Source organism: Acyrthosiphon pisum, chromosome A1, assembly GCF_005508785.2.
Source record: "Acyrthosiphon pisum isolate AL4f chromosome A1, pea_aphid_22Mar2018_4r6ur, whole genome shotgun sequence".
In the NCBI taxonomy this organism is placed as follows: Eukaryota; Metazoa; Arthropoda; class Insecta; order Hemiptera; family Aphididae; genus Acyrthosiphon; species Acyrthosiphon pisum.
Window position 1 is genome coordinate 48,739,023 of NC_042494.1, and position 11,231 is coordinate 48,750,253.

The window sequence follows — 11,231 nt, forward strand, 5'->3', positions numbered from 1 at the left end:
TATATCTAATGTGAATAATGATCAATTCAATTTTTTTTTATAATGGGATATTTTTTTCGCGTACCACCTATGATGACGTTATTGAGAAACGCCTGTCTAAAATATTCTTCTTTTTTTTGTCTTTGAGCATTTTAATTTACAAGAGTTGCCAAGATATTTCCTTAAAATAGTCCAATGAATAACAATAATAAGTCAATAAAAAATGTATAATGTCAGTATATAATTAGAATTACAAAAAAAGAATAAGAAACATACTTAAATATTAATATATTAATATTGTGTAGGTACATAAATAATGTTTTGTTATTTTTTTTTTTTTTTGTGGAGTGAGGGGCTACTTACTAGGTAGAATACCTACTGAATACAGGGGCGTCATTTGGGGGGGGGGGCAGGGTGTGCAATGGCACCACTAACTTAAAAAATGTTAACAATTGGCCTGCCATTAATACTCCAATGCACCGTCATAATTAACTTATACATGTTTTCATATATAGGTAATATAAAATATATATATTTTAAGTTTTTGTATATGTACAGTAATGACATTAGCTGGTTGATTTAACTGCTCATAAGCTTTTAATTCTTTGAATTGCTAGCTATTTAAAAGTTGCATTAGTCGTTATGAGTTTCAATTAGAATTATAAAAGGGAAGGATAGACTATTTACATAGGTTTGCATAGGTTTCCTACATTTATATATATATAAATATATATTTTTTTTTAATGGCCTGGAGAAATGTCAAAATTGGCCTGCCTAAAAGTTTGCACACCCAGAAAAAAAACTGAAATGACGCCTCTGACTGAATACCTAGCATTATATGAATATGAACAAGCTCCCTTTGAGATTACTTTGCTAGTTCCTATAAGCATAATATACCAATATACCATATTAATACCTTATAATATATAAGAGGAAATTCTGGAGCGGCAAACGTTTAAAGTGTGAGGTTTATGAATAAATAAAAATGCAGTTCAAATGTTTTTCCGGGCATTTATTTTCTGATTAATCTTTACTCCAAGACCATTATATGCGAATGAACATTTCTTCGAAATGTACAAATTTAGAAATTCGGAACATCCGGTTGCTAAACGAAGCTGTTTGCAAACATTGCAAGCGCCATGTTCCAGCGTTTGGTCTGTTTCGTTCTAGTAACCAGAACCGTGGTTGTTTTTGTTTATACTATTGCCGTTATCGTTATCACAATTCACGACTTATCATGATTAATTTTTTTTATGTCTTACACCACGACCACGGTTAAACAAAATACCGCACTAAACCAAGCGCTCGCGAATTTCTACGTTTTCAACGTTTCAAACGTTGGCGTTCGTTCTGCAAAACGTTTGCCGCTCCAGAATTTCCTCTGAAGAATATACTTTCGTTACTTTGTTCGGTGTTCTGTAACCACGGTTTAAGATATATCTACAACCAGTACAACTGTGTCTGTAACCTGTATATTATTATTATCTTTAATCGTGGCTTGAATCGACCATAGCTGATATATAATAGAATTATTATTTATTCATTATATTATGTCTATGGAATCGACGCTCGACGCCGGCACCGGATTTCGCGCCAAATGGCCCAAATGTCGGCCAATGGACTGTGAAAGATCTGTGGTTATATTGTAATCACTAATCTGTAAATACAGTCTGTATTCTGTATTAATCCAGACTCCAGAGTAGGTATTCCTATTAATATCCAATTCTATCGCCTATTTTTTGTGAATCCGCGAAGGTTGGAATTTCAATTCGAAAATCTTTCATAATTCTTATTATTAATTATTATCCGTGTGTTTAATTTTTATACACATTTGGCTATAAAAAATTAATTTTGTTTGTTGGCCGTATTGCTGCAAGTATAATTATATTATACTTTGTTCTGTAGTTCTGTGCATTTTCCAACGTACTAGAGTGAGGTAATGTATATTTTACTTTTGTATTGTACCTACAACCTACCTACTAATTGATTTTGAAATTAATGTTTTACCTATTACCTATATCTAATGTTTCGTATGTTTTCTAACTATAAGTTGATAAAAGTTCATTAATTTACGTTTACTATGTGTTTTTATACTACTATTATATTTAATATTTTGTTTGTATAGGGTTTTTTCATCTACTAATTAAAAATATTATCGAAATGGCTTCAAATGAAACAAAAGACGATAATGTAAGAACACTCAACTACGACGAGTTAGATGTGTATAGTAAACTAGAAGTTAAACTTAAAGAACGTAATAAAATTATATGTCGCAAGGAAATTACCCTGCCCTGCGCACATGTTGAAGACACTGACCTTTCAGATGTTTTGGAAGCTAGTAATATTCCTTCAGTTAGACCCAATAAACATTTGGAGGATAATGCACGAGCAATTGGTACATTAATGGATAATATTCGCAAACTGAAACGTACTTCAGGTATTAATATTTGAAATAAACATTTTTTTTTTTCATACAGTTAAAATATTATTACCAAGTTATCAATTTTATATTTTTATATATTAGAGATGGAAATGGATTTTGTTATCAATGAAGGAAGAAATAACAATGATGAGATCAGTCAAACACTTGCACAACTTCGACAGCAGTCAGAAAAACTTTTTAAAAACATTATACATACTCAAGTTGCTTTTAATGAATGTTTAAGTTTGACGGACAGTTTAGAAAACAAAGTGCATATAAAAAACCACACAAAGTTAATTGAAAAAACTTGTAAATTTGATAGAGGACTAGAATCAGTCATTGGCTGTAACAAAGATGAGTTAAGAAGACATATTGACAAAGACTTGAAAATTGAAAATGTCGAGGAATTTAAAAAGTATGTACAAGATGCAGTTATTTTATTATTTTTGGCAATACTTGTAATGTTTGTTTTCATAAGAAAACAAAACATTTTTGAAAAATGTATGGTGGTCATTGAAGGCAATATTAAAAATATAAAGTGTATATTTGAAAAGTAGGTCAGCGCATTTCGGTGGTGGATGTTTGTCCATTGTCCCTTCGGGCCTCGGACAGGATAGTGTAATTTTACTGTATTCGATTTGAATGCAATGATTTCATTTGATAAAAAAACGATTCTGAGCGGTTGAGGGAATCTTTTTTATTTAATTTTATTCGTTTCTATGGTGATAAATAAAGCGTTTTAAAATAACTCATAAATGGCTAAAATTTTCCGAACTTTAAATCGTAAGGGACAAAATCCAAAATACAACAAAAAAGATCTCTTGTCATTTTTCATTTGAAGCAATATTTCTGGTAGAAAACATCGTTTATTACTATTTAATATTATAAAATTGTGAAATTGTAAATTTTTTCTCCTTTAACCTTTTATTTCGAGTAGTGTTTTGAAAATCGATAAATGACCTCTCTAAAGTACCAGCTCAAGAACATTACCTTTCAGAAAAGATACTATACTAGCTATGCTTGATACTTTTGAGTAAGTTTTGATGGAGAAAAAGTGCTTACAGAATAAAAAAGAAAAAGAAATAGACATCATTGCAAAACAATACATTCATCGCTCCGTTCAAAATCTTAAAGGTGGACAATTTGTAGAATTATAAATGTTGTTTGTGTTAAAATAAGTGGCTTGGGATGTAAATATGACATGTAATGAGGTATACACACGTTCAGTTTTTGTTTCAAACTTGACCAAACAAGTGTAACGTTTAGACAAGTCTTTACTTGTTTTTTCCAAAATTGAAGGTTACATTTTATAATTAATTAATACAAATAGTGGGTGGTGAATCACGGGCACCAACTTACCTGATCACATAAACCTTCAGTTAAGTTTGAAACAAAAACTGTACTTGTGTACTGTGTATGCTCCTAAGTCTTATAAAAGTTTGTACATAATATGTGTTATAACACTTTATAATAATATACATATTTTCAAGGCTATTTTTTTAACTTATTAAATTAAATAGAAACAAGTTAATATAGAAAATAAAAGTTGTGCACAACAAAGAACAACTAGCCAATTTGATCAAAGAATAGTACTTAGTACTTATACAAAAATACAAATAGTACATAGGTATAAAAGAAGTTGTTAGAAAAAATAAAAGAAAAAGAGGCCATCCTAATAATAATAACAAAAAGAGTAATTGAACCTTACTAAAAGAAGTTATTATGGTTAATTGTTGGTTAGTTAATTTTTATATTGATAATGGCACCAATTATAATTAATGTTGTACCATACGGTATATCGTTCTTAAAAGATTTTAAATTTATGATATGTGATGTTCTATGGAAATTTATATAAGTATGTTGTTTTAATAAACAAAAATGTCCACCGTACATTTAAAAATCCCCGCTTGACACCTCCCTGGGTTGGTCCTAGGAGAATGAAAAACACTTAACGACCTATTCTCATACCTACGAAATAAACATTAAGACCCATCAAAATAGATCAAGCTGTTTCGAAAGTGTTCGAACACTAACACCGTGGCACGCAATTTGTTTATATTAGTTAATATTATTAGTTATATTTCCTATTATTATTTATTTTTTTTTTCTATTAAAACATTAATTTGTACAAAACAAAATATATTTTAAATCTATGAAGGGGTTTATATTAGTAAAATGATTAACTTAACCGGACTAGAATTAATTAACTAATCACTGCATATTATGGAAAAAATTTCTAAAAATTGAAGTAACTTCTTATGTTACTAAATTAAATATTAATATACTTATTATATATAATATATATTAATGTATGCTTTCATTATTTAAATGTTATAATATTATTTTTGTTATTTCTAAGAATTAAGTCAAGATTAAAGTGTTTTAATTATGATTTTTTCAGTGCATACAATGAATTGGCCCAAGGGATATTAACTGAAACTTATGACGCTGGTGTGAAAACATATAAAAACCACGAACATTTATTAGCAATTCAACAATTCAATAAACCTAATGAAGGATTAATTGCAGAAGAATTGATAGTAGGGAAGTTGGATCCATATACAAAGCAACCAATTACCAAACCAATACGCAACAAAGTTTGCAAACATATATATGATTTAGAATCAGTTAATCAAATGTTCCAGAGTAAAATGTTTGTATCTTGTCCGTATATTGGATGTGAAAACAAACGTTTTACAAAAGCTGATCTGAATATTTCCGAGATTAATTAATGAATTATGATTTGTCTAACTGAAAAAAGGAACTGTAATTTTTTTATTTTCTGTTAAGAAATACTTTTTGTGTTATTTGTATAAATTGATGTAAAAAAGAAGTTCAATTGAGACTCAGGATTACCATGATAATAGTTAATCACTATTATTTTTTAAACTTACATTTATATATACCTAATTAAAGAAAATTGAATTATGTAACACACTATCACAAAAAGAGTACATCCCATTAATGCAAGGTATATAACATTATATATTATTTTCATTTTCATTTTATAAAGGACATTTTTTTTTTCTTTGTTGAAAATTATTAAAATAATATACTATTAAATTAAATTCATTGTATTGAATATTTATTTAACCAAACTTTATGAAAATTCCAACATTTACCTCTTAAAAACAATACTTTTTTCTTTTCTAACCAGTAGAAGAAGATCTTATGAACATTTTCCAATAGAAAAAAACAACATTGCTTAAATTGTTTTAGATTCTGAGTGGAACGATGAATTTATTGGTTTTACAATGTGTATTTTTTTTATATTTTTTTTTTTTTGTGTCTGTCATCACCTTTTAGGACAGTAAAAATGTTTGGATTTTCTTCAACAGTATCTTTTCTGACAGGAAAGTGAATATAGTTGGTGCTTTCAAGAAGTCAAATTTTAAAATCCCCAATAGTTTTCAAGAGCACCAGGAAAAATAACATAACAATTAAGGAAAAACGGGAATTTTTATGCAAAATTGATTTTGGTTTTTGGTGTAACTTTAAAACAAATTATCGTATATACATGAAATTTTCACTGGTTGTTTATATTTGCATTTTCTATACACGATCAAATTTTCAAAATATTTTGATTTGTTTTGAACTATTTATGAACATTTTTAGTTTTCAATTGTATAGTCTTTTTATCAATAAATATCAATAAAACTGTTTGGTAAAAAAGCTTGAAAATTTAATACAAGGCTCCTACTATATTATTACAATGACATTTAAAAAATTTTAAAAATTCTATTAGTCACTATTAGTCACAGTTTTTTTTTATAAATATTTTAAGTTCAAATATTGACAAAATATGGAATAATCACAAAAATTACCAAATTATTTTGAGTTGAGAATTCATAAAAAATTTTCTTTTTAAATCTAAGATTTGAAATTGTAATACTAGGTTATTCATAAGTTTGTCTACCTTATCAAAAAAAAATGTCTACAAGCAAATCAAATTAAATTGTTATCAAATGTAATTGATTGAAGTTCATATTTTTACAATATTGGATATTCAGATATTCACTCGATTTCTCATGTGGCAGTTTTGTTATTTTATTGTTATTAACCCACCATAAAATTTCACATATTTTAACTCTTTTTGAACTGTTTACAAACATTGTCAGTTTTAAATGTATTTAGTTTTTTTCTATAAATATAAATACAATTTTATTTGTTGGTAAAAATTTGTGAAAATTTACAACACCACTTAAAAAATATTAAAAATACATAGGCACAATTTTTTTTTATAAGGATTAAAAGTTCGAATTTTGACAAAATTTAATAATTATTTTGTAGTTAAAAATTTATAAAATGTTATAAAACTTATATAGCTAAGGATTGAAAATTTAAAACAAGGGTCCATGTAAATAGGTCAAAGTATAAATTATTTTATTCACAATAATATCATCAAATATACTTAGTAATATCATTGGCTGACTGACCGTTTTCGCTCATAATCGTTTTTCTTATACTATGATATTGTATAATTGAATTCAAATTTAACACCATCCATTACAGTGACCCACTTGTAACCTTTTGTACAACAGAGTGACACCCACTTACTCACTTTTTCGTACTGAATTTCAAATAAACAAACATACAATAATAATTGTAATTTATATTTGTTTGATTATTAAAATATTAACATTTATTTCAGTACATAAAATTAAAAAAAAAATGTAGGTATTTCTTATTTAGTCTTAGTTACACTATTTAAGAAAACACTGTTTAATAGTTACCAATTATTTATGATAGTATTTTTTCAATGTATTTTTTTTAATTTAGTCTTATACAAATGTAAGTAACTATGTATATAGTTAAATATTTATTATCAAACCAATAGTAAATATAATTTTCTAAGTATGATGTTAAAATTTCTGATTTACTTTTCATTTTATTTTAATTTACAATCTTCACAATTAAAATAAAGTTTCGTTCACACATCCATTTTATGTTATAAGCAAACTAAAATATCAGTCACGACAGATCAAATCATCTAGCTATCAAATTTGTACTATCTTAGTTTTACGCCTAAAATTTGTGTAGCCTTTATTTCGATCAGTTTATGTACTTCATTTACTTCTGCTTGACTCAATGTTTTTTCTAAATGTCTATAAACTATGCGATAACAATGGCTTACATTTCCAGTATTTGGATGTTTAAATTGGTCTATTAGTTTTACTTGTTCAACTAGCTGACCACCGTAGTTTCCAACAAGTTCATAGAAATCATTGGAACAAAATTGTTTTTCCTTGGGCAACCAAAAACTAATATCATTAATGCATTGAGGGTATATGCTGATTGGTTTATATTTCATTCGTCCATCTTTGGGTAGGTTTTGAAACTGGTTGAGAAATCCTGAATCTTTAGACCAGAATAAACGTATGTCTGGTATAGAATAAAATGGCATTGCTAGTCGTTCTAATCCAAGACCAAATGCCCAACCAATTCGATTGCCAGCACCGGCATTTTTTAATATTTCATGTCGAATAACACCGCATCCTAAAGCTTCAATCCATTGACCATTGTAGTTAATTTCTAATTCGAATGACGGATGTGTAAATGGAAAATACTCTGATATCCATCGGTATTCAATTTCTTCGCCAAATACTTTTTTAATCATCGTAACCAATGTTTTTTTCAAGTGATCAGTAACAATTTCATTGGCTTCTTTTGAATAAACCCCTTGCTTTTCATCGTTTGAATTGTTTTTGTCGTTATCAAATACATTAACATTAGTTCCGTTGATTAATTCTAATTCATTGGGTGTAAATATATGCACACCGTCAGCCTGATGAAATACAGGATAGTGAGTGGCGTCGATTTCATCTCTCCTGTACACATCACCGAATACTACAAAATTGTCCAAACCCATTTTTATTAATTCGGACTGGTGTGCAGTACAGTGGGCACGAAGCATGTGAGTCTTGTTCAAATAATAACTATCGGTTTTGTTTCTACTTGGGTGATCTTTGGGTACAAGTAGAGAGTCAAAATTTTCATTTGTCGTCACGACTGGATTTATTTTGTCGTAAATAGAAAAAATTGGATTACCCGTTCGTCCTCTGAAATGATCGTAGAAAAAATCGACAAGACGCTGTTTGAACAAGTTGAGAGGGTGGCCACAACGGTTGTGATTGTTGGTACCGATAAACGATAATATTTTTGGCGTGACATTCGTGTATTCGTCTTCAATATATGATTTACCATCAACTACTACAGATTTAGAAGCGGCACGACTACTCGGGTGTTTTGTGTCTATCGTGTAACCGATACTGAATTTCAAGTGGCGGAAAAAGCACACTCTGGTATTATATTGTAGTTTGAACATGTTGATATTGTTTTACTTATAAAATCATATTATTAAATAAACAATAATTACAAATTTACATTTTTAGTAATTATTATTTTACATACAGTCGCGCCGTGTCGCGTCACGGCCATCTTAAGAAAGATAACTGATAAAGTGATAAGGTCGTTCCATAATCCCACGGTTTAAGATAGTACTATCTTAAACCGTGCATAATCCACACGATTAAAGACCTTTTTAGTAAAAGGCATAGATAATAAATGAATGGATAGGCCATACCACGGTCTTAGAAGATATATATCTTATATATATCTATATATATATCTTCTAAGACCGTGGGCCATACTATCTTATCACACGTGCATGAACGTTACAAATAGGGGTCTCATAATCAAATAATGATAAGACCCCTTGCTAGAGTGAGAAACACCATATAAAAACTGTCTAAGCACGCAAACCCCTCGTATATTAATATAGGAATGGCCTATCCAATATCCATTATTTTATTATATATGGTAAAAGGCCTATGATTAAAGATAATAATATATTATATTTAATCGTGATCACGGTCTTAGAAGATTATCTTCTAAGACCGTGATCGTGATAATCCATTACCATGATAGCACAATATGATAGTATATAATTTTTATGAAAATACTTTGTTTTGGATACCTATCGTTTTTATTAGACCATCATGGCATATTGTTCTATGGCCATAGACATATGAATATTTATTAATATTATTTATATGTCTATGATTATGGCATTATTTCAACCATGGTTTTATTCACAATGAATGAAATATAATATAATAGGAATACCTATAAATTATAATATGAATTAGGTATATTATAATAATATCATCATTCATTATTGATAGATTGATATTAAGCTTATTAAATATTTGATATCAATGCACTTAGGCTTTACCATGGTCCATGGCTAAATAACAGTTATTGGGCTATACCTGTCTACCTATAATATATATTTATTTTAATTGTTTTAATAAGTAGATAGTCAAAAAGCTTTACAATTGATGCAAAGCGTCAAGGTTCCTGACAGTTGACACATTGTTACAATATCAGTTTATAAAAAGCGGGTAAATGGATGTTGCTCTGCAGTCTGCTGTATAGTATAATGTGTGCATTATACCTATAGTGGGCCACTGTATAATAGATGGTATTAAATTTGAATTCAATGATATAATATCATTGTATACGAAAAGCGAATATGGGCGTTGACGTTTTGTCGGTGTGGATATTTCATAATATATTTATATAATTATATTGTTATTACTTATTATAAATACGGTAGCCGGTAAGTTCAATTAATATTATAAAACTACAACAAAATAACTAAAATCGTTATTCTTGGTTATTTGATATGTATTGTCGACTGTCGTCTAAATTTGATCATAAAATAACTACAAAAAAACGGCGATTTATATTTTTGAATTTTTTTGGTTACAGAATAACATACTTATGTGGAACCTTGTTTTAAATTTTCAATCCTTAGCAATAAAAGTTGAATATTTTTAAATTTTTAGCTGCAAAATAATTATAACATTTTAGATTTGATGCATTTTGTCAAATTCGAACTTTAAATGCTTATAAAAAAAATTGCGCCTATGTATTTTCAATATTTTTCAACTACTATTGTAACATATCAGGAGCCTCGTATTAAATGTTCACGCTTTTTTAGTTTTTTACCCAACAAATAAAATTTTATTGATATTTATAGAAAAAAAAACTAAAAAAATTGAAAACTGACAATGTCCGTAAAAGGCTCAAAGAGAGTTAAAATATTATTAACATTTTATGGTGTATAGAAAATGAAGGTATTTTGTTACTTTACCGGACACCCTTTTTTTTCCAATTTTTTTTTGAGACTTATGTAGTTAACTATACTGAGAACGATGGTGAAGTCAGAATTTGGCGGTCGGACTTAGTTTCGAAGTTATAGCTTAATGAAGTTCGCTATTTTACGATTTTTGCACGTTCGCACGTCACTAGTTTACTGCACCTATTAGGTACGAATATTAATTTTTTTCGCTCTTACCTGAAAACTTGATAGCAATTAATCTATTATTATAATAATTGTAGTATAGGCTTAGTGCCTTAGTACATAAGGTTCATCAGTCATGTTGCCAGTGTTGGGTAGTAACGTAACGCAAATTACAAATTACAGTAACGCAATTGTAACGCAATTACTTTTTAAAAGAAATTTCTATGAAGTAACGCACTAATGCGTTATTTTCCACGTTGTTTATTAAAATAATAGTTTTGAATGTAGTACAAAAATAAACTAATAAGATTTTCCAGAAAAATTAAAAATCAATTTTATTTACTTTTGATTCCGATAATAGTTAACAATATTATTAAACATTCCAGGAATTATGTTATTACTTTCATTATCAGAAGATAAGAGTTCGGCTTAAAAATAAAATTTAATTTGAAACGAATTATGATTTACGAATTAGTAAGCCACCTATCGGATATCAACCTATATGGCTATATGGCCTTATGG

At 28.3% G+C, this 11,231-nt stretch overlaps 2 protein-coding genes across 3 annotated transcripts; one reads left to right on the forward strand and one right to left on the reverse strand.

Moving 5' to 3' along the window:
- Positions 1-1,130: 1,130 nt before the first annotated feature.
- LOC100168684 lies at positions 1,131-5,473 on the forward strand. Of its 2 annotated transcripts, none has more exons than XM_001944176.5 (4): positions 1,131-1,915; positions 2,105-2,416; positions 2,504-2,816; positions 4,803-5,473. In XM_001944176.5, exons 2-4 carry the CDS (start codon positions 2,140-2,142, stop codon positions 5,131-5,133), a joined length of 921 nt encoding a protein of 306 aa, XP_001944211.2. In that variant the 5' UTR covers positions 1,131-1,915; positions 2,105-2,139; the 3' UTR covers positions 5,134-5,473. The 2 variants fall into 2 exon arrangements, with proteins under 2 accessions (XP_001944211.2, XP_016658906.1); XM_016803417.2 differs by having other exon boundaries at positions 1,131-1,678.
- Positions 5,474-6,759: 1,286 nt separating this feature from the next.
- LOC100159798 (probable phenylalanine--tRNA ligase, mitochondrial) lies at positions 6,760-8,837 on the reverse strand. Its single transcript, XM_001943473.4, has one exon. It carries the CDS (start codon positions 8,724-8,726, stop codon positions 7,410-7,412), a length of 1,317 nt encoding a protein of 438 aa, XP_001943508.1. The 5' UTR covers positions 8,727-8,837; the 3' UTR covers positions 6,760-7,409.
- Positions 8,838-11,231: the final 2,394 nt, after the last annotated feature.

What these genes read in the sequence shown, in the direction of transcription:
- LOC100168684 (XM_001944176.5), top strand. Translation starts at nt 2,140, where the DNA reads ATGGCTTCAAATGAAACAAAAGACGATAATGTAAGAACACTCAACTAC. An exon ending in CAAACTGAAACGTACTTCAG is followed by an intron (nt 2,417 to 2,503) that starts GTATTAATATTT and finishes TTTATATATTAG; the next exon opens with AGATGGAAATGGATTTTGTT. An exon ending in AATGTCGAGGAATTTAAAAA is followed by an intron (nt 2,817 to 4,802) that starts GTATGTACAAGA and finishes TGATTTTTTCAG; the next exon opens with TGCATACAATGAATTGGCCC.
- LOC100159798 (XM_001943473.4), bottom strand. Translation starts at nt 8,726, where the DNA reads ATGTTCAAACTACAATATAATACCAGAGTGTGCTTTTTCCGCCACTTG.